At 35.8% G+C, this 23,486-nt stretch overlaps 2 protein-coding genes across 2 annotated transcripts; one reads left to right on the forward strand and one right to left on the reverse strand.

Moving 5' to 3' along the window:
• Positions 1-1,369: 1,369 nt before the first annotated feature.
• On the forward strand, positions 1,370-14,418 carry LOC121318276 (protein MCM10 homolog). The gene is made up of 20 exons (XM_041254778.1): positions 1,370-2,212; positions 3,838-3,885; positions 4,358-4,669; positions 4,795-4,914; positions 5,279-5,419; positions 5,618-5,816; positions 6,938-7,103; positions 7,361-7,528; positions 7,702-7,818; positions 7,955-8,151; positions 8,481-8,575; positions 8,805-8,912; positions 9,212-9,332; positions 10,993-11,215; positions 11,460-11,598; positions 11,905-12,032; positions 12,473-12,586; positions 12,725-12,870; positions 13,035-13,077; positions 13,490-14,418. Exons 2-20 carry the CDS (start codon positions 3,879-3,881, stop codon positions 13,571-13,573), a joined length of 2,628 nt encoding a protein of 875 aa, XP_041110712.1. The 5' UTR covers positions 1,370-2,212; positions 3,838-3,878; the 3' UTR covers positions 13,574-14,418.
• A 492-nt stretch (positions 14,419-14,910) lies between these two features.
• On the reverse strand, positions 14,911-19,159 carry LOC121318278 (unique cartilage matrix-associated protein). The gene is made up of 5 exons (XM_041254782.1): positions 19,036-19,159; positions 18,538-18,606; positions 18,335-18,430; positions 15,574-15,672; positions 14,911-15,225 (listed from the first exon to the last, which is right to left on the reverse strand). Exons 1-5 carry the CDS (start codon positions 19,091-19,093, stop codon positions 15,128-15,130), a joined length of 420 nt encoding a protein of 139 aa, XP_041110716.1. The 5' UTR covers positions 19,094-19,159; the 3' UTR covers positions 14,911-15,127.
• Positions 19,160-23,486: the final 4,327 nt, after the last annotated feature.

Genomic DNA, 23,486 nt, shown 5'->3' on the forward strand with positions numbered 1-23,486 from the left:
AACAATATAGACAAAAATCATTATTTTGTTTTCTTTTATTAATTCCTGTATATTTATAAAGTTATGTTGCACTCTGTGTTTTGTTTGGTCTGAATCTCACAGTCAGACAATCCCACACTCATTTCTACAGCGAACCCTGTTTTGTATTTTGCCTGTATTGACGCTTCTTCTAATGTAAAACATATTTCAATGTGATCACTTTCTGTACAGTACTGCAGTAGCTATAAGCACCCATCAGGTACAAACGAAGGAGGTAGTTTAGCTGGCTGTCTATGAATGTGAACACAGTTGCTCTTTAGATACAGCCTTGTCTTTGTTATACACAATTATTTTCAATGTGTTTGTTTAAACCTATTCCTTTTGAAACGCTACATTAGCTCTGTAATTTGTTATTTCGACCTAAAGTTTGCTGTTATGTTGTGTATAATTATGCACAGTGCCATTACTTTGCAGTGGCCCTAGAACAGTGGTCCTCAAAGTCATTTTGGCACGGGCATAAACTGATCTTACTTGTCTGTTTGCGGGCTCGCTAACTATTGCATCGGTTTAACTTAAACACTGCCTTCTCGCGACATACACAGTGTGTGTGTGTGTGTGTGTGTGTGTGTGTGTGTATATATATATATATATAGAGAGAGAGAGAGAGAGAGAGAGAGAGAGAGAGAGAGAGAGAGAGAGAGAGAGACACACACACACACACGAGAGAGCACACACACACACATATATATATATATATATATATATATATATATATATATATATATATATATATATATATATATACATGTCATCTCCAGTACAATTATTCAGAGAAAGTCGATTCGTAACTATATATACTAGTGTTTCCCTTGTCTGGTGAAATAATAAAAACATATAGAGATAGAAAATTAAATTCTAAATACTGAAATGTATTATTTTAGTCAATAACAGTCGGCGAAATTCAGTGCTTACCCGGCATATTAACACCCCGCCTCCGCTCACGAATGATTGGACAGCTGTCAGATCTTTGCTACTCACTCGCCTTCAGTTTTTATGCAGAATACCGTGAACGGCCTCTGCTTGCTTATGATTGGACAGATGCGTAAAACTTGGGAGATATTTGACTCTCCTATTAGTTAAACTTACTGTCAGTACCTGTGAAGGAAACAGACACAGTTTATGTCCCATCCAGCTAACTGTTTGGGTTGCCGCAGAGACAATGTAGATATTCAACGGGTTGATCATAACGCATAATCCCTTCAGGAAAAAAATAAATAAATAAATGTCGAGTACGTACAAGCACAGCATAAGCGAGCAGCACTGTCAACAGACTGCTGTGACGCTTTTGTTGGAAAGCGTGTTTAAAGCTTTCTTTATTTTTCCACGCTACGACCCGCCAGAAATGTGTTGACGACCCATAATTTAAGAACAGCTGCCGTGGGCACCACTTTGAGGACCACTGCCCTAGTACATGACATTATTTCTAAAACAAAGGTTGACGATGCTGTGTAATTAGATCAGTTCTGCCACAGGCAAAACATGCCCTTACCCACCCCCACTCCATTACCATATAAACAGTACGTTAAATGCCTTGTTCAATACGTCCCAAACCAATGCGATTTTAATGTTATTATTTCACATCCTTGTTACTATTTAGCATATGTTAATAGAGGATGTTGAAGTTTTAGCTAAGTCAGTATTTGAACGCAGTCTTTGCTTCAGTTAATCACAATTTAAGTTCTAGTCTTTAATAACTTTTATTTCTGTAATTGTCTGCCTTCGTATTTATAATGTTCTGATTTTAGAAGTTTGCACTGTACTGTAATTAACCCGTCCCATCTGTGCTTGTTAAATGCAATGTTAAAATAACTTTTTGATTTTCTCGTCATTCAAATTATAGTGGCTTCTCAATGTTGTGAATAAACACCCACTCTAGACAATTTTAAGATCTACGTCAGCTGTCTGTGCGCCTGACAGATCACATTTTTTTACCTCTATAATTAAAACCAAGTGCACACTATAAATTGGTAATAATAATAATAACAATAATAAAATATTTACCATACAAAATATTTAAAAGCGCTGTTATACGTAGATTGAGGAGACTCCGGTCTGGTTATAATTTTCTATACAGGCGCCTTTAAGAACACCTAAATTATTGCTGTGGTTGGGGCTTCGGATTGGCGCCAGCTTTCAGTGTTTCTTTGCTACGGCAGTGAATCGGGAACATCAAGTAAGATTTATAAAGTTTAATGAATTGTTTAGTAATTTGCATCGCAATAAAGTACATGTTATGAGAATTAAAATATTAGAATGATTGTGTGAGCAACACATATCTGGCCAATCTATGCGATGTTATTTTCTTATAAATGAGGTTTAGGTCATAGATGTAAACAAAATATTATCATTCAGCTGTTTAGTTTCCAGTCGGGGAATACCTTGATACTAAATCAAGTGTTGCCGTCAGTTTTAGTTTAGTTTAACTGATCACATAATGTCAACTTGGGTACATCGTTATAGACATTTTATCTGGCACAGTTTGTTAATTACGTGACAAAAGCTGCTTGTCCTTAACGCAGTGGAAATAAACTGCGGTCAAGCTATCGCGCAGTTTTGGAAGCTATCACAGTTTTCAAATGCCGGTCAATCAGACACTTAATCTTGCAGTCAGACGTTAACTTATATGGAGTTAACAGGCGTCCCTGTTTCAAGCAGTGAAATTCTTCACTCCGAGAGATTTAGAACTGCACTGGAATAAAACGACCGAGGAAATACACTTTAATACATTTTCAAAAAGAATGAAAAATGTAATATTTAATAAGTATGAAAGAAATCTCAACAATAATGTTGTTTAAATTGTTGATTACAGACATTTTTGCTGCTTACAATTACAATGTGTTTGAGCAAAAACGTGTATCCACTCAACCACACTAAGGTTGTTTGTGTTGTTGGTGTACACACACACATGCACATTTGTGATGTGATGTATGTAGGTATACGGTATTATGTGTGTTGTGTGTATATTATCCCAGAGGTTACCTTCATAAAATATGATGACATTTTAAACACACACAGTAAACACATACTCTCCCCGTGAAATTAGGGTGGTCCCAATGGAATTTTTTTGTACTACTAAGTAAATTAATACTAATACTTTGATATGAGAGGGGCATGTGCACAACACATCTGCAGTGAAATTAGGGAGGTCAATGGAAGGTTATATATATATATATATATATATATATATATATATATATATATATATATATATATATATATATATTAGAATTTCTTTCATACTTATTAAATATTATGTTTTTCATTCTTTATGAAAGTGTATTGCATGGCTTGTTTTATTCCAGTGCAGTTCTAAATCTCTGAGTGAAGAATTTTACTGCTTGAAACAGTGAAACTATCTATACAAGTTAACGTCTGATAGCTTGACCAGCATTTCAAAACTGTCTGATAGCTTGACCGCAATGAAAATAAGGACATTCATTTTCTTCTTTCTTTACCTGTCTTGGTGACAACAGGCAAAATATGTTGTTATTGGGTGTCCTTTATGGCATAGTTTCTTACTAACTTCTGTAAAAAAAAAAAAATAACAAAAATATATATATATATATATATATATATATATATATATATATATATATATATATATATATATATACACACACACACATTGTATTGTACTTTTAAAAAATACAATAAAATGAAATACAATAGACCAGTGGTAATAACTACATTTGAATGCATTTTGAAAATGTCCTAGGTGATGAAGTGAGTATGGAAGATGCATCAAGATAATTGCCAATTTGTAAATCCTTGGAGACTTAGATTTTGCTGTATTTTCAGATCTCTCTTGTGCATCGCTGCTGTCAATACTGCATTCAAGAATGGAAAGTAAGACTTTTCTTGCAACACAATTTGCTTATAGTATTGATTAATGCTGTATTTTTATTTTACTTGTTTTTCTCAGGCATGATCTTGTTTTCTTAATGGTCCTTGATGCAATAATGTATTAAAGGCTGTTGTATGTAAATTAAAAAAAAGGTCTAACTTTTATGATATTTAGATTTCACTACAGTGGTAACCTTCAAAACAGTAGTGATTATTTAGTCTACCGGAAGCCATAACAGTAGTAACTGTTACAGTATTTCATGTCGGACTTTGAATGTCACATTTTTAAATTTTTGTATATGGAAAACCACAAAGCACTGTGTATTTCAGTATGTTAAAGTAACATTATTCAGCAGGTTTCATGTAACTTTTTCACCAAAATTAGTTAATTCTATAGGGGGATGCAAAACATTTGGCCATAGATGTAATTTAAAAAAAAAAGATAAACAAAAGACTTTGGCTGCCCTGCTGACAGGTGATGATGATTTGGATCTGCTGGCCTCCCTGCTGGAGGAAAACGAGGCGGCGGAGAGCGGAAGCTTTGACTGTGAGGAGAGAGCCGGGGACACAGATGAGCTGGATGATCTGTTTGATGCGGATGATGACGGGGAAGAGTTTGACGAGGGTGACGGACAGGGGGGTGAGGGGGTCATTGAGCAGGTAGAAGATATAAACACATTGTTTGACGATGTTGTGGATTTAGAGGAAGAAGAGCCAGCAAAAGAAATTATCAAAAAAAGACCATCATCAGAAGAAAACCAGGACAAATCTAAACAGGACTTAGAAGGTATGTGTTGTTTTTTGTATTTTTTTTGTCATCAACAACCTGCCATGGGTACTAAACTGTACTGTTGACTTAGCTTTAAGTAAATTTCATTTTACACAATCATGTGCATTGCAATTGTTTTACAGCTGAACTGAGAAGGATGCAGGAGCAAATGGAGACCTTACAACAGCAGTTAGCTGTCACCCAGCAGGCCTTGACCAGTCCTCCACAGAAAACGCCCCCGAATAAGCAGAAACAGCAACCAGGTATCAAATACAGGGATTACAATTACACTTTCATTACAAATTCTATTATAAGAAATAAGGGTACTCTGTAGGCCATACTTAGTGTTTAATTTACATTTGAGGCAAAAAAAAAAATTGAATACAGTGGAACATTCCTGTTATGGTCTTAACTGAAAACTGGTCCTCAAAGAGGGGTATCTTCTGACTCTTCCTAAATTGAAAAGACATAGCATTGTTTTAATTGATGAGATGTTTTTTATATGGTCCACTTTATATTGGAGTTGGCTGCTAGATAAAACATATCTGTGGAATGCATGGCTTCTTTATTTTTTAAAATGTGTACTATTCTTAAAATATTATATATTTTTTTTTTATTTATTTACAGATAAATCTATGCACATTACCCTGAAGAGCAATGAAGCTAAAAAGGTTCAGGACTCCCCTTGTTTTTCTTCCCAGCTTAATAGCTCTGGCCTTTTGAAATCCAAGCAAAGAACAGCCCTTGTACCAAAGCATCCAACAACAGGTAAGAAGAAACAACTTGGATTTTGGAAGTTCATTGTTTTTTAAATTAGTGAGACTGCAATCACCATTGCAAACCTTTAACCAAGTGCACACCACTATTGCTTCCTAATCATTACTTCTTCATTTAAATAATGGATTATATGCACGCCTTTTTTTTTTTTTTTTTTTTTTTGTATTTCTTTCATTGGAATAAATTAAGAGACCAAGACCCCCTATCAGAAGAGTGTGGGTGCCTGCCCCTCGTCACAGCCCCTGAGGAGCAGCAGTAAACCCAACACTGTTTCCAGATCCCCTCCAGCAGCAGCAGTGCAGTCTGGCACACAGGGCCCTACAGCCAGCAGCTCAAGAGTAGCAGATCAGGACGTCACATTGGAGAGATTCTCAGGACTCAGGCTCAGGTACATGGGCTTCATATTATATAGTAAAGATTCTATTATTTTAATGATCCATCAGCTTGTTTGTTTGTTGGGGGGTTATTTTGTAGGGATGTGCTTTCTACATTTCTTATGAAGGTGTCAGCATTTAACTACACACACACTCTTTATGTTACATTCTGATGTATATTGACAGCCCTGATTAGTATTTTCTAAGCAAACAAACCTTAAATAAGCAAGTAACACACAAAAGTACATATTGAAATTAGGGCTGTCACTCGATTAAAATATTATTTACTTATTTATTTATTTTTAGTTGTCGGTAATTCACCCCGCTTTTCTCCCAGTTTAACATATCCAATTGTATTTTTTAAGCTCAGCTCACCGCTACCATCCCTGCGCTAACTTGGGAGCGGCGAAGATGAACACACGCTGTCCTCTGAAGCGTATGCCGTCAGCCGACTGCTTTTTTTTTTCACTCTGTAGACCGGACATGCAGCCAATCTAGAACTACAGCGTCAGAGGACAATGCAGCTGTGGGCGACACCCTGGCCGACCTAAGTTTGACATAATTATGGACATGCCATGGTCTTCTTGTGCGGTTCCTCAAAATACTAATGTGGCTTTACCTTGTTCCTTTGTTTAGGTGCCATTTTATAAAAAATATATAACAAATGTCAGAAAAAAAACGCTTGTTATTAACTTTCTTACCCCGTGGACTTGATAAATACCACGACTACAGCATGAACACAGAGTGCACCAATGAAGCAACAGATCGACCAAGAATAAAACCCGCCCCAGTGTCAGTCTTTCTGTTACACCAATTAGAAAAGCTACTTGGAGGCAATTGCCAAACCTCTTCCTTTTTATAATATCCGCCCTTAATTTGGTACCAGATCAGTCAGATATGCAACGGACTGACTGTATATGATGACAAATTTGTCACGTAAACGGTTATACGTGTAGCATATTATTCAACGTTTAGCCACTTCTTTAGAGTTTAAATGTTTAAAATCTCCATCTCTATTATTTTAGTAACTAAAGGTTCGCCATTTCTTTTTTTAAAGGCAACATTTACCGGATTAACATTTTTAAAAGTACTGAAATAAATAATTCACTTAACTTGTGTGTTTTGTCTTGACTAGGAGGCCCCGTGTGTCCTCCACTGAAATGGAGCGCAAGATGTCTGATCGCAAGATGATCCGTCTCTCCCAGCTGCCGGAGAAGCTGGCCCGGGAGAAACTGGACGAGTGTGACTGGGTCACCTTTGGGGTGGTTGTGAATAAATACACCCCTCAGAGCTCTAGCAGTGTAAGTAGACTGGGTTTACTCTGTCAAGAAGTTTCTCACTGAAAATATCTTTATTTCTCAATAGTGTTTGTTTTCAAAGTTATGAGGAATATGTTTGTTCAGTAATACATCAGTAATAAACATAGTTTTTTGAAGTGTGTTTATATGCTTCATTTTAGTGGTCTAGACCAGTTCATAAGGTTATTCAGATAGAAGATTATTTGCATACTTATTCCATACAAGTGCTTTTTTTAATTTAATTTATATTATTCTTTCAGGGTAAAACCTTCAGTATCTGGCGTCTCACTGACCTTCGTAACCTGGATGTGTATATTTCCCTGTTTCTGTTTGGAGACGTTCACAAAGAACACTGGAAGACAGACCCAGGGACTGTTATTGGCATCCTCAATCCAAACCCAATGAAGCCAAAGGAGGGCTCGGATGGGGTCAGTTTTATCAAACCAATCCAACAAAGAGCAAAAATTCAGACCCTTTGCAGTAAATATGGAACTTCTGCGTTTAAAAAGTTGTGTAGTTATCTACAATCCAAAGATACTTCACATATGTATTTCAAGCAAGAAGTACAATATTTATAGTCTGTTTTCCCTCTATTGCCCAGGTCTGTTTGTCAGTGGATCACCCGCAGAAGGTCTTGCTTATGGGGGAGGCACAAGATTTTGGGACCTGCAAAGCGACGAAGAAAAATGGAGATCCTTGTACCCAGATTGTGAACTTGGTGTGTGGTTTACGAGTCCTCTAAAACTCATGTATTACCTTCCATAATAAACAATCTTAACACTCTCCTGAATAGAAACTTAATCTGTATCTCAACAGAGTTTCTTCATAACATTTTCAAATTTTGGTCCATACAGAACGAGTGTCAATTCTGCCAGTACCATGTGAAAGCACAGTATAAAAAACTGAGCTCCAAGAGATCAGAGCTGCAGTCCAGTTTCTCTGGAAGAGTCCCTGGTAAGCAGAAAGGGAAGGGAGGCAGTCTGAAGGAGCGGCTGTGCCAAGGCGGCTTTCATTACGGAGGAGTTTCTTCAGCAGCGTGTGCAGCCTCACTGTAAGGATTGGTTTTTAGTTTTTTTTACTCTTATTACTTGTGTATAATAACAATTGTTATCCATAACTTACTGCATGCTTGAGGTTTTTACAGGTTTTGGGTGATCTTGAGTAGCACTGGCTTGGTATTCTTAGTTCTGGTTGGGGGATCCTGCCAGCTTTAAGTTGCTTACTATTGTAATGTGTTTTTTTTTTTTTTGTTTTTTTCACTACGACCGGTAACTACCAGGTCAAAAATTGCAATGGTCTGTATTATTATGAAAACTTTTCTAAGTAAAAGCAAATAAATACTGCTGTAAAATTTAATTGAGTGTTTTTTCCTTTTCGCAGTTCCGCATCTATTCCTAAGAAGCCGGTCCAGTCGACTTTGAGTAATTTATTTGTTAAAGGAGCGGACACTATTGCCAAAGAAGCGCAGAAAAAGGGTAAGAGACAGAACTGTTTTTAATTGCTCTAAATAGAAAGGGGGGCGGATCGCTTTATTTTTAGACAGCTATGTTGTTGAATGTGTTAACTGGATTCAATCGCATAGTAATTTCTGTCATTGATCCATGTTTTGTGACATTAAAAAGGGTATACATATTAAAAGAAATGTAAAAAAGTACATAAGTGACAGGTTAATAGAAGTGCCCCTGATTATCTCTATTTGTTTAGCAATGCAGTCGAATGGGGCACCAGTATGCTCAGATGAATTTAAGAACTTGATGGATCTGCCAACACCAGGTGCATTGAACCTGAAAAGACATTTAACCCAAGCTTCAGGTAAATCCATTTTACATAAAAATTTTATATAATGCTTTAGTAGTAATTAGTTTGCTTTAATTAAACAAGGAGCATGACTATATTTGACATACACATGTGTCTTGGATATGTCTCTCTTGATTACAGGATCTTTGTATTAAGATGCATCTGATATTCTTTGCTGAAATTTGGGGTTGGGTGGGTCAGGGAGACATATTAGGACAGAATCTATAGCAAATTAAATTAGATACTGGCTGTTGCAAAGGTAAAGTAGAGTAACAGTGGCAATAATGAGATTGGCTATTATCTTATTTTTTTAGTAGGTCTAAATGGAAAGCCAATGCAAACTATCCAATCTATATCAGCAACTCAACTATTAAAACAACAGAAGCAACAGATGTTGGACGCAAGGAAGAAAAGAGCAGAAGATATTCAAAGAAGGTAGTTTACTGTATTTTGGCACCCCCCTCATTATAGAAATTGTACTTTGTACTGTTCAGGGGTCTATCTGGACCCCCATTACACTAGGGTCAGTGTGGCTGCACTGCAGTTATCGTTATTACGGTATACAGTGGTTAATGCTCTTCATTCCATGTACAAAGTGAAGGAAAATACAATTTTTATTTGAACAACTTTTTATTATTACTCTGCTCTCTCACCTAGGACATCCACGTAGTCATCATCGCTGCCATTTTGCCCTTTTTCTTTTTCTTTTTTACTGAAAACATCAACCACGTGTGTTGGAAAGAGTGCTATTCAGTATGTCAACAACAATGTCTGCTGCCAAATGAAGCAAGGACAATTCAAGCCTTAGCGAAATACCTGAGGAAGATCTTATCCCATCCACAAAACCTATTCAATCTAATGGATGAATGTATTTTTGATATAAGAAAAAAGACGGTGTGTATTTGAAGATGGAGTGCTGTTTTTTAGACGTTGCAGAACACCGGTTTCCGCTCATGGTGGAAAAAATAATAATAATTCAAACACAAACTGTCATCAAATCCATGTTTGATGCAACTGTTTTGTATTTGCTTCATTGTATAACTTGAATGATTTATACCAAGACATTAGGGTTACCTTAGAATTGTTTTACCATCTGTGGAAGTGTGATGGGTAATCCACTGACACAGGAGACAGACAGGTGGATTTGACAACACCGCACAGGTGCCCAGTTTTATTTCGGGGTGCTCTTTTTCTTTTCGCCCGCAGATAGCTCTGTGGGTCCGTGGTCCGCTTACCAACGATGGTAAACAGAGCCACGGGAATACCAAGCGATGGTACACAATACCGGCGCCCTTGCAGGTGCTTCGAAACAATAATTCAAAACAGAAGGCACAAAGAAACAGGGAAAATAAAACAGTAACAAAACTACAAACAAAAGGTGCTGCACTTGACAGCTATATCCCAGTCGCCGCTACCCGTGCGACCCGGATCACCGTCCTACACTGCCGGCTAACTAGCCTGCTCCGTTACAATACTCCGGGGTCTGCCCAAGGGTTCCCCGCTCTCACTGTCTCGCTGTGAGACTCTTTCTTTTTCTCCCGGCTGATTCCCGGTCCTGAATCAGAGCTTCCGCACTCTCGGCGCGATTAAGTGGGCAGACCTGAGGAAACAGCGGAGCATTATTTTATAGGGCCAACAATCTCCCAAGACTTGCCTCTCAGCCATTCAGAGAGGGGGAAAGTCCACACACCCACTTTTCCACCTCCCGTGTCACTGCCATGACTCACAGGCGGTTGTTGGACGACTGCCGCCCTATTCCTGCAGCCCTGTGAACACGCCAGCAGAGTCAGCACAGATCTCCCCCTGCTACACCATCCCATCCCTATTACACTGTGCACATAGTAACAAATAACAGGAATTAAAAACAGCATGCTCTACAGATTGTGATAGAAGAGAGAATTGTTACTAATGCTGGTGTTTTTAACTAATCCAACTTTTTTTTTTACATTTAACTTCCAACTGAATGAAAAAAATACCAATAAAATGTGTTGCCCAAACTGGTCATTTGTTTGGTATTTTTCACATTGAGGACTATTAGTTTTTGTTAAACCTTTCAGTTTATTTAATCTAATCATTGTATAAATATTGTTCATAGGTCCTTGCAAAGCACAGATATACCTGACTGCCCTGCAACACCCACCCCAGGGAGATCTGCACTTGCGTCGCCTAGGGCTGCTGCTGAATTCCCTAAAGGCAAGAAGATCGCAGTGACGCCACCGACACCTAAATTGGGCAGAGGGTTTGCAGATGGAGAGGATGTCTTGTTTTTTGATGGTTCTCCACCACCAGCACCAAAGCCAATTTTGTCTGCAGCCAAGGTACTTGAAACTTCTACGTAGGCTTTCTATTACCAGTGACCTAGTACAGTTTTTCCATGTGGTGAACAGGATAAATACTGTATTTAAAAGCAGTTCTGTGCAGCATTACTTGGGTTGACTCAGTTTGTAGCAGTAAGTCCTACAGTAGTTTACACTCTATGTTGTCACTAGAAAAGGAACTAGATTTTCTCCGGTGTTTTATTAAGCAATAAATATTTACATTATGCTTGCTATTTTTCTTTAGCTTGCTGCTTTAAAGAAGTTGAGGGCAAAAGAAGGAGGAATATCAAAGGAAGATCCTAATGGTGTCAAAAGAAAAAGGTCAGATACAAGCATAAAAGATGTGGCAAAAAGAGTGGAAAAGAGCCTTGCAACTCCTGAGAGTGAGTACTGTAAATCCGATTCACTGCAGTATTTCATGATATTAATCATGATGCATGTTGCCGATACCTATTTGTATTTAATATGTTACACATACAGAAATATTAACCTTTTATCAAGTTAATGTTAATTAGATCCACCACAATTAAACAGTGCCATTTCATCTGGCAAATACATGGTCAGGAGAGATTGTAGTGATTGTGAATAACATATCAAGGAACAAAAACCCAACACAAAACCATGTGTTTAACAGGCACCCCAAAATAAACCTTTAAGACTTTTAAAAGTTATTGTTCCTTTCCTTCCAGCTAAAGTAGAAACAGATGAAACAGAGCCTGCCTCAAAGAAACGGCGAGAGCAGCTGGAGTATTTACAATCAGCTGAATTTCAGCAAATTCTGAATGCCAAATCAAGACACACTGGAGCAGTGAAAGAGGTAGCTTAAATTGAAAAGTCTGTGCAGTAACCATGAAGGAAATGGCAAATGCAAAACACAACTCAAACGTTTTTCAGCATTACAATGGAAATGACTAATGTCGTTTTTTTTTTCTTCAATATCATATAAAATTGCCATATTTGTGGAACAAACTATTGGGAATAGGCTGTAAAGAGGTATTTTATCTCTTTCAACAGTGTAACTTAAAAAGACAAGCCTACTATGCTTAAATACACAGTAGTTTCAGTGTCTTATAAAGAAAAAGGTAGTGCCTGGTCTTCTGTGTTGAGTGGTTATGTTTCATAGCTGCAGTAGCTGTCTGCAGTTTTGAGGGGGTATTATACAGGTCTGCAGTATTGAAACAGTTAAAGGCTTTTGTATTTTGTAAGACATCAGTGTTGGAGCTAGAAGCTGGATTTTACCTGTCATTTCTTTTGCAGGCTGAGATAGAAATTCAGGAGAGGTACTTTGAGCCGTTGGTAAATAAAGAACAAATGGAAGACAAAATGAGAAATATCCGAGAGCTGAAATGCAGAGCTGTAACCTGTAAAACAGTAAGTCAGAAAAAGCAAAAATACTGTACTGTAGGTGTTTGATTTGATTTTTGTCAAAATGAGAAAGCTTACTTATTAGGCTACTTGTATGGTAAGCATAAAACTTGCAAGATACTGTAAACATGTTTTTTGTTACAGTGTAAATACACATATTTCAAACCCTTGGATAAATGCGTTACTGAAAAACATGATTACCACTGGCATGAAGCAGTCAAGCGGTTCTTCAAATGTAAATGTGGACAAAGAGAAATGTCACTGGACAGGCTGCCCCAAAAACACTGCAGGTAAGAGCTGGAGAAAGTACCTTCTGTTTCTGACCTTTGCTAGGACTACTCCTTTCTGCAAAGGGTTTCTTTTGTCTTTTTTAAAATCCATTTGTGTTTCACTGATCAAGACATGATCACTTATTCTGTTTTTTCCTATTTATGTCTTTATTTTTCAATTTCAGCAACTGTGGACTTTTCAAGTGGGAAAGGGATGGCATGTTAAGGGTATGTGTATTGATATTCCTATTTAATAATTAAAAAAAAAAAAATACTGTATGCAAAACATATAAACCTGTTTTTATTATGTTTGAATATTTCATATTCAAATGTACAGTGTATACAACTATTTGAATATTCTTTTGTTTTTATTTAGCTTAAAAAAAAGATATCTCTGGAGTAAAAAACCTTTTAAAAAAAAAAAAAAAAAAAAAAATTCAGTCATCATTTATGCATTTTACAATCTATACAAATTAACATGACACTGTTGTCCTAACACTGCTTCATACTATAGGTGGGTGAACTTCCTAGCACTGGTTTATATAACCAGCCATTGAGTCACCAAGTCCCAGTCATTGTCTGCAGTATATGCAGGCTCTTCTACAATAAAGTAACCACATCTTGTTTTCTTTTTCTTCAGGAGAAGAAAGGGCCCAAGATCGGTGCAGAGCTTCTTTTGACAAGAGGAGAGGAGCAGCCAAAATTCCTCAACAGTTTACAGTGATTACAGGCCCTGATACTTTACACGCAGATCCATATTACCGTGGTCCATAATGTTTGGGCCATTATTTTTTTTATTTTATTTTTTTAACTACATAGAAACACCTAAGTTGCAATTATACTTAAATAAACCTCCCAAGGTAATTGCTTGAAGTTTTTTTAAATCAGTCTTGTTTTAACATCAGTAGCTTTCTTTTTAAAGAAAAAAAAAAAAAAAATGTGTTAACTTAGCACTGTGGTAAATGTTTTGTGAATATGGCCTTTTGTAGTTTTGTGGTGTAGAAAACCATGAAGAAACAACCAGAAAACAGGATGCCTGGTTAAAATCAGTCTGTGCTGTTTGTTACAGGTCCTTGTGCTTAAAGTTCAGTTCCTTCAAGATAGCTGATCAGTGTTCATGAAAATTCATTTTCCTTATTGTGAAATTGATTAATATTTCTTTTTTGTTGTGGCTATGATGTTGTGAACTGAAGATGTATTTTCTTCACTCAATGAAAACTTCATGCTGTGTATGACATGAGGCTGCTAAACGTGCAAACTGTTACAAGACAACCAGTGTACTCATAGGTGTAATATACCAATGTGAACAAGAAACCACGCAAGTTTGTTTATAAGAATGAATGTATGGGTGGAGATTGTCACTTGCTTTTTATATATTGATTTAAATAAAAAATTATGTACAGTAAGATATCCATTCATAGAAATCAATGCTCATTGTTTCTAAGATTAGGAATGTATGGTAAATATGTGGCACTGTTTGACCTTTCAGAAGATCCAGCCTCTGCGTCTTTTTCATTTGTAGATGTTACCTCTCAATTTCATGGAAGCTCCTTGTCCACAGTGTCTTTTATATATATATATATATATATATATATATATATATATATATAATATATATGGTTAATAGATCTAATTTGTCAAACAGTTTGCTCACTCACAATTAATAATATGTACCAAATTATACATGTCTGCACTGTACATTCAGAAACGCAGTCACAATATGTTATAAGCACAAAGTCCAAACAAGATGACTGCATCTAATTTAATTTTAAAAGTTAATTAATAAAATAAAATTTAAAGCCTATCAGTTCAAGACATGATTTAGATGCCGTCACACAGCTTTACATTTTAGATACATTTGAGTCCTCCATTTCAAAAGAATCCATTTTCACAACCACTAGAGCAAACTGTCTTGAACCTTTTTACACAGCTAGATAAACATTTTGTTTCCTAAGAGCTTGTGCTTACATTTTACCTTTATACAAAAACCCTTAATTCACCACTGCCTTTAAATCTACGTAAAATAACAGTTTTACAACATTTGATATCAATCTAGTTACATTTTTACAAAACAAGTTTCTGAAGGCTGAGATGGCTATATTAGCTAAAGCAACGCACTATGAAAAGCTGTATTTTTTTTTTTTTTAATGACAGTCTTTTTTCTTAAAGCTAATATGGTATGCTTAATTGTTTTAAATATAAATGTGTAAGCACATTTTAGTGAGATGTATACTTCTGTTATGATGTCCTTTTTTGGTGATTGTGTTCAGTGCAGGGTTTAAATGTGGTGACGGTTGTACTGGTAAGATGGGTAGAGGCCGTCATAGTGGTACTCACGCCACTGTTCAGTCTTCTCACGGTTTCTCTCCTGCTGCTCTGTAGGGCAACAGTAAAGACTTGTCAGTGATACTCAAAAGGGACCAATAGGTAACAGTGTTATCTACTTGTGTGTTACTTCAGAAGTGGGAAGCTGATAAAAAAATGTATTCATGATTTGTAGGGTGCAATATGTACACTCGGGCAACTATTGTATATCATTTGTGTTTGCTTCTTCTATGTCTTGCATAAATGTTACTTTTGTGAAAATAAACAGTTGCCTTGCAGTTCAAATACCTATTTTTGCAAGCTCGCAAAGATAATCTAGTTACTATATGTGTTATTTGATTCCGGGGCTAGGAAAGGGTGTGGTGGGTGAAAAGGAACGAGGAAGAGTTGATTCCTTACCATCACGCTCCTCCTCTACATAGTTTTCAAATTCATTTCTCTGCTCTTCGTAATACTCCCTCCTGCGCTCATCCGCAGCTAGTCTCTGCCTGTTCTCAGCTGTAACAAAAAACCTCAAGACTTAAAAATGTGTTGCATAACAAATATATATATATATATATATATATATATATATATATATATATATATATATACAGTACACTATTTAAACACTTTTTATTGGAAACATGTTACAGATCAATTAAGTTTAAAAAATGTAATGGTAGAATAAAGGATTGCAGTCGACCCCCCTTTATCTGAATTGTGTCCCATTATCATTTTGTCTCAAAGTGCGGCAAAAATGTGGCCTGTTTGACAGAAGGAATGCCATCTTGTGCCAAGTTTAGCTTGGGGATTATCACAGCCCAGCTATGCATATGCATGTCTCCTGACTTCGAGCTCCATTGCAGATCTGATTGGTGATGTTCCTGATGCTTTGTTTTATGTGCAGTGTGTCTCATTCATTACTTGATAAATGTATACTGTAGTGTCTTCTGTTGCCATTACCCCTTTTTCTCCGTTGGCCTTTATCATTCTTTATGATTCCCAGGATTGTGTTATTTCCAGTAGAAGCCTATGGTACGGCCCACCGTTGAAATAATGTCAGCATGACATGCTCTTCTTTGTTATAGTGTGATCAGCATTATCTACTTTTCTTCCAGTATGTAATGGTAAAAACTGCTTGTTTAAGATGGATTTGATAAACCAACAAAAATAGTTTGTTGCAATTTAGAGTGTTTTAGCATATTTTGAATTCAGCTGCAATGTGTAAAAAAACAAATATAGCATGTTTTCCTTTGAGCACGTAAATAAACTCTATTACCATTCTTAATACAAAAGGAAAATATAAATGAAAAGCATAGATCACTTTGACTTTGTTTGGCAACCAAAGGTTTTTCTGGCACACAACGTGCTGTTTGTTAAAAACCAATCGATCCCAACCTTCAACAGTGATTTATTTTTATTGTATAGACTTGACTGGAATCTAGTCCTGCTGGAGGGCTACTGCTACTGCTTTGTAATGCTACACTATCATGCAATTGCCTGTGGCCACATATCCTTGACTCATGGAACATTATTAACTCCTAAGATTAGGAACCAATTCAAAAGGAATGTGATGGCTTCCTTCTTCAGTTACTGAAGACTATTAAAGGTGGAGGAGATTCAAAACCATGACCTTTCTAGGGCACAGTAAAAACCACATAACCACTGCACTCAATAAACCAATACAGTGAGAATAGTGTATATCATGGCAGTCAACTAAAAAACAGCCCATTAATGGCATGCTTGTTTAGTCGGGGCTTACCACACCTTTGCTTGTGGTAAAGTTGTAAACAGCATAAAAAACTTGAACATGAAGCATTAAGTAATAACTAAATTCAAGATTGTATATATTTTTCAATTAAACCCTTCGTTGTGAAGTTGTTGCTCTTAATCATTCATTAGATCTATGTGACGTATGCAGATTGCATATTATACAACAAGTGTTGAAAGGTTTAGCTTTGAATACAGTACATTTCTTAACATTTATTTAGAACTACATACATTTTACTTGCTATATAAATGTAATACTTCATGACATGGCGTACCTCACGAAACAAAACAGTACCTACCCCCCGATGACAATAGGTCGCCAGGAGTGAGACAAAGATCTACCAATTAATCGCTTCCGGAGTTCCTTCAAGTGACAATAGTTTACCATTAGTTATCAAACTTTTAAGAACTTTTTATATATATATATATATATATATATATATATATATATATATATATATATATATATATATATATATATATATTTTCAGCATTGAAGAAGAATCAGTTCAAAATTATAAAATTAATTAAAATTATTGAGCAAACTCAATAAAATGATTGTACAATAGTACATTTGAATGAACAGGCGTGAGGAACACTTCCTCTGTTCCTCACCCTCACCCCTCCCAATTGAAGAGTTGTTTTTAAACTCCAAGGGTTAACTTTCCCAGCTACAGCACACACATTCTTTAACATACCAATAGCATTAAGCCATTTTCCCAAATGTTGCTGCAGTGGAAAGAAACTAGATTTTCTTCAATTAGGTTAAAAAAAAAAAAAAAAAGAATTTGTACCATGACCAAAATATTTTTTGAGGCAAAGAAATTGGTCAAAATGACTAAAGAATATCTATTTTAGGTTCTCCCCAAATGTTTTAGGTGACAGCCCATGGTGCTGACTTCTCCATTCTGCCCTGTGCATCCCACAACAGCCTGCGAGAGACAAGCATAATGTATTTCTCCTTTACTGAGCTGCACAGCGCCTCAAACATATTTAAACAGGAAAACTGTTGCATACCTCCAAATTATGTCTCTCCAGTGCACACTTTAAATAACAATTCTTATCAAAACTATCATGTGTTTATCTCCTTCAAATAAGAAATTACTTAAAATACATTTTATAAACAAGATACTAGTAGTAAAGTAATAAATAATATTTGTTATCCAACAATAACAATAAAAATAAAAATAAATCTTAATATTGATCTACATCAGTTATTTGGATCAAAATGTATTTTATCTCCGGATAGATGTCAATAAAATGTTACTGTCCTATATTTTTTTAGACAGAATTATCTTCTTTAGTTCTTTATCTGTCAGCAGCCCTTCCTTCTATAGAGAGCGCAGAGTCTCAGAGGAAGTCTGAGGTGGAACAAAAACATTGTTGAGAATGTTTGAAACAGCCTCACCATTCACTTCATCTTTGGACTTTGTGGATCTCCTGCTACGTCGTTTTAAAAAGGCAGTTGCTTCAGATTCCTGCATGAAAATCCTCCTTTTCATATCTGCAATTCAAAACTAGCTTTTTAAACATGTTAACTTAAATATATGAATATATCATTGCATTTAATTCAATTTAAGGTGGAAGAAAAATGATGCAGATTCTACTTACTTTCCCCATCCTCTGTCTTAATGTCTGACTTGTCAGTTCGTACAGCTGCACTTTCAGCTTCACTGGCAACTTGAAAATGAAAACAATAAAAAAAGCTCATTATTCATTCAGTGCCATACTTTGCATAGAAAAATTAACAAGCATTATTTTTTATATTTTTACCTGGATGATTAATACCTTTTTTCATATTCATATGTTGTTGCCAGTTCTAAAATTTTTAACATATTAGTCTGTAAAACAATATTATAAATTAAGTATGAATATATCATTTGAATTTTCTTTTTTGAATCTTCAGTCCTTGGTGGTAAAGACTGAACCAATTAAGGACTGCTTTTGTATTTTCAGTTGACTAGTACTTCAAACTTCTTTTAGAAACTGCATTTTATTTAGCATTTTTCTATTTTTCTATATTAAATATTATTTAAATATTATACCAAATTCACCTTAGAATGCACTTGCCATGTATATTTTACTACATTTTATTCAAAGCTTACTTACTTGCCAGTATTAAAACCATTGCAAGCAAAGAGATGAAGATGATCTGATTCCAGTTCATTTTTGCAGAGCTCTCACTGAGGGACCAGAACAATGGTGAATGAAGTGAGTCTACCAGTTTGGGTTGGAAATTCCTTGTGTGTTTGATAGGCAGGCTGGGAGCCTGGGTTTCATGGGTAAAGGGGAGGTGCACTGAGTAGTTACTCCAATGTAGTCTTCACCACAAGAACATAAAGATATTTAAACAGCAAGCCCAAGGGTCACTATGGTTGGTATAGTTGTCTGACAGGGAGCTGGTACTTGTTTTACAACACATAATGGCAAAGGGCAATGCCACTGGCATGTATGCTATAGTACAGATACATGCTTGTTACACCTTTTTTAAATGTATTTTTTTATTCAGAATACATGGGTTAAACACAGAAACAGGAGGGGAACAAGATAATGAATGTTGTCTCACATGTTTTGCAGTCCTCGTGATTTCAGCTTGTCAGCAGTAGTTATGAGCTGTTATTTTCCAGTACCACAGGTGAAGGCTTTCACCTGATCCATAACCTTGTATTCTTTTCCTTTTCTGTGATTTTATTTTCTGTTTATTTATTTACAATTTAATTTATTTTCATTTCTTTATACAGTGGGCATAAATATGTGATTATTATACAGTCTTGTTTACACCTTTGAAGAAAACACATTATATGAAATAATATTAATTAAGTGTGGTCCCCAATGAGCAGCCACATTAACCAGCCTACAAATGTGTTGCTGACTGAAGAAACAGTTTGAGTCTAGATTAATGTGCAATAGAAACTGATAAAAATGGTGCAGAATAAAGGCGAGTTTAATATCCTCTCACAATACTGTAGCTACTAATGGAGCCCTCCGCTTTTTTTTTTGTGAAATTTAATTTAAACAGTATTGGTATTTAGACTCATTGAGTCAAATCATTTGAGGTAAAAGAATAAATATCTTAAAATGTCACAGAATATACAGTAGCCCCTACTGTAAAGTCTCACTGAACCATTTCTCTAGTTAAATCTTGATGAGGCTTCATAAGGTGTTTTTTTTTTTCCTTTAAAATTTTGGAATAGTCCCAAAATCCAATGAATGTATAGATTGTTTCTAAACTCTCCAGAGGTTAACAGTGACAGCCTGGCACCAGCTGTGTGTAACAGTGCAGTCAGTGTGCAGTCAGTGTATGTGAGAGTGAGCTTCGAATCACTGCCTAATGTCTTTTGCCAGGTTAAATTGTATAACGTCTTTGGAAGCTGCCGAAAGAGAGGTCTTGGCACAAAGGAAAACAGTAAAACCTGGAGAATGAAGCCTAATGGACAGCATTATAGTTTATAGTTCTAGTGCTTCTTTTCCTAGGGTTTAAACAATGCCAGGGACAGATATTGCTTCATTAGCTATTTCCCATCATTACGACTTAGCTTTGAAAGAAACTGAAGACATAAAATTAGTAAGCTGCCTAAAGATGAGTGATGGTTTGTTTTTTTCAAATACTGTAAAGATCTGGAATAGGTTATTAAAGCCTTGCAGGTCCTAATAGTATTGCTACTCCCCAAAAAATGGTAGATTGGAGCATTGTAAGAGAAAAAATATAATTTGGTCACATTGGTAAGAAACAGATTGAAAGAGACCAAGCTATTCAGCTTTGTTATGTGTTTAAAATATGTTTTTGCCTGTATATTGATGTGTTGTTGACACACTCATACCTGTACCAATTCCATTAAAAAATTTGAAAATTCTTTATAAGGGCATTTACAATGATTAGAGGTAAGTTAATTGGAAGAATGTTGTAGTCTTACTCAAATGAGACTATATCACGAAATGAGGGTGATCTATAAATTTTGATTCCAGTTAGTTAGAAATTTCAGCTGTGATTATGTCCTATAATTCAGCAGTATTCCTGGGTTTTTTTTTTAGTGTTGCGCTATTTATAAATGACTAGATATAAAACAAAACACACATACACAAGTATGAGATTGTCAGATTGCTTGTAATTGGGGATTGTATCACTGTAAACTATTTCACTGCATTTAATTGCACTGCAGGTTAAGTTTAATTTCTTGATAATTTATACAAATCAAAAGTAAGAATTAAGAAACAGTCAGGAAAAGAGAACTCCCCGGACTACTGCCTTTCAAAAGCTGATTGCTGCAGACCCTGTGCTATTAAAGAAGCCAGTCCACTACCATTCCATATCTGTGTATTACAGGGGTTATATTAACTCAGTGTATGCCACAGTTGTATTCGACTTATTTAATGTTATTAAATATATATATATATATTTTTTAGCAGGTCTAAACATGGTTGGATCCAGCCCAATTAATCACTTTTAAAAAGCACTGCACAATTTAAGCGATTTACCTTTTTTGTTTGAAGCTGAGCTGCACTGACAGGTACTGTCTCAGCTAAAGCACTAGCTGATTTGTATCACCAAAGTCCAAACATTGGAATGTAGACGAGCTGAATCAAGTCAAGCTCCAATACATTCCTAAAGTTCCATATTGTGACGCTGTCTTCCAACTCATTCCTTATTACAATACAATTTCTAAAATTTCTACTATAGATAATTTATATTCCAGCTCGTGAACCCCTGAGAGGGAATTGACTCCTACTGATCATTCGAGAACTTCATCCATAACTTCAACAACATTCCATCATAGATTATAAAGTCAAACTCAAAAGAAACACAGTCAAGTAGACTTGAATTAATTTCAGGAACTTGGAAATAAAAAAAGCTCTTGACAAAAAACACAAAACATATAGTGTGGCTCCCAGCTTGAATTGAAATATCATAACAGATTTCTGCCGGACTAGAATTTTTTTTTTTTTTCATTAGAACAAACATTAGGATGCTACTACCGGTATGTTTTGGTTTAACGGAAGATAATCTTTGAAATTATCACATTTATGAGGGTAACAGACTTATATTACTTAATTGTAATGTATGATATAATGTTACTTTTTGTTTAAAAAAAATGAGACGGGGGGGAGGGAGTGCGACAAGACTAGTATCAGCAGTTACTGCATGACAATCTGAATTCATAACAGGCACATCTCAAACAAGACAGTTCGTGTCATGGTACCTACACACTTGCATATAAACAAATGCTATAGGATGTAAATAGAAGGACGGTTTGACCACAGGTATACAGGTGCACAATCAGGGAATGAAAAGTACTATCTATCAGGGAATGAAAAGTACTATTGGCCAGGACAATTCTGTGATTACTCCACGCACAGCCGCTGGCTTGCTCCTATGACCAGCTAGAAATGATGCAGCGGAGCGGTCTAGGATAAGAAATATACTGATACAGTAAATCAACTATGAAAATACACGTTACAATGTTCATGTGCAATTGTAACTAATCTTGTGGAGTAATACTGTTTCCTTGGTAACCAATAACTGATCAACTCGTGATACAGAATATTAACATGGTATGACTTTATACAGGCCTTCACCATAAGCAATAACTCACAATCCAAGACTTGATTAAATCTAAATTATGACTCTGCCAGTCATTACAAGATACAGCACTGTAAAATACGGTGGTAAGAGGGGCAGGACTGATTCTTACTAAGTGTGAGGTCCAGCAGAGAGGAATCTAATTCATAGCAGGTCATTTTCCATGGAAAGCATTACATTTGCCTCTTGACAATCACTCTGAGAATACTATTAATTCATCTGAGGCCAGTTTGATGTTGCTTTTTAGAATATTTTAATTTAAATGCAATAGCGTCACGTCAAGCAGTTTCTTTGGTATTTAGAGAAAAATCAATATTTAAACCAAACTGTACATACAATAATCTTGCTTTACAACAAGAATCCCAGCTTGTTTAAGGAAACCAGAAAAATGGTGTCGGGGGATTACATCACAATAAACATCTCAGTGGGCCAGACAGACCCAGCATTGTGTTCACCATTAATGCAGAGAACAGATTTGCCAGAAACCACTGAAAACCCACTATGACTTACTGACACACTGGGCCCAATTTATTAAACTGCTCCAGTGCAAACACTTACTTATACCAGCACTAAAACATACCAGTTTTAACAAAAGTGGTGCACTCTTTCCACTGGAGATTAGTAAGCATGCCTCATAACAGAAGCACTGTAATGTATATTGTTTTTTCTTCTTTTTAAAAATAAATGCTTCCAGGTTTTAATTTATAAAGCAATGTGCTTTGAGCTGCCTGGCTGGAAATTTTATTTTATTTTATTTTATTTTATTTATGTGTCTGTAGCAGTGTCAGGAAATGAAAATGTTTTCCTTAATTGCAACTGAGATTTTGTTTTTATTCATGAACAGTTAAAACTCTGTATATGTGCTAATGTAATGAATAAACCAGATTTGTGCTACCCAGCACATAAGTATAAACAAATAAATAAATCTAAGGAAACTTAAAAACATATAGATGATACAGTACAGTATAGTAAGCATATTGGA

The sequence above is a fragment of the Polyodon spathula genome, chromosome 7, assembly GCF_017654505.1.
Source record: "Polyodon spathula isolate WHYD16114869_AA chromosome 7, ASM1765450v1, whole genome shotgun sequence".
Taxonomy (NCBI): domain Eukaryota; kingdom Metazoa; phylum Chordata; class Actinopteri; order Acipenseriformes; family Polyodontidae; genus Polyodon; species Polyodon spathula.

Coding starts and splice junctions, on each gene's coding strand:
- LOC121318278 (XM_041254782.1), bottom strand. CDS start 19,093: ATGAACTGGAATCAGATCATCTTCATCTCTTTGCTTGCAATGGTTTTA. Junction 18,607..19,035: donor AATGGTTTTAATACTGGCAA/GTAAGTAAGCTT, acceptor TTCATTTTCAAG/TTGCCAGTGAAGCTGAAAGT. Junction 15,226..15,573: donor TGTAGAGGAGGAGCGTGATG/GTAAGGAATCAA, acceptor GTTGCCCTACAG/AGCAGCAGGAGAGAAACCGT.
- LOC121318276 (XM_041254778.1), top strand. Junction 8,152..8,480: donor GCAGCGTGTGCAGCCTCACT/GTAAGGATTGGT, acceptor TCCTTTTCGCAG/TTCCGCATCTATTCCTAAGA. Junction 11,599..11,904: donor GAGCCTTGCAACTCCTGAGA/GTGAGTACTGTA, acceptor CTTTCCTTCCAG/CTAAAGTAGAAACAGATGAA.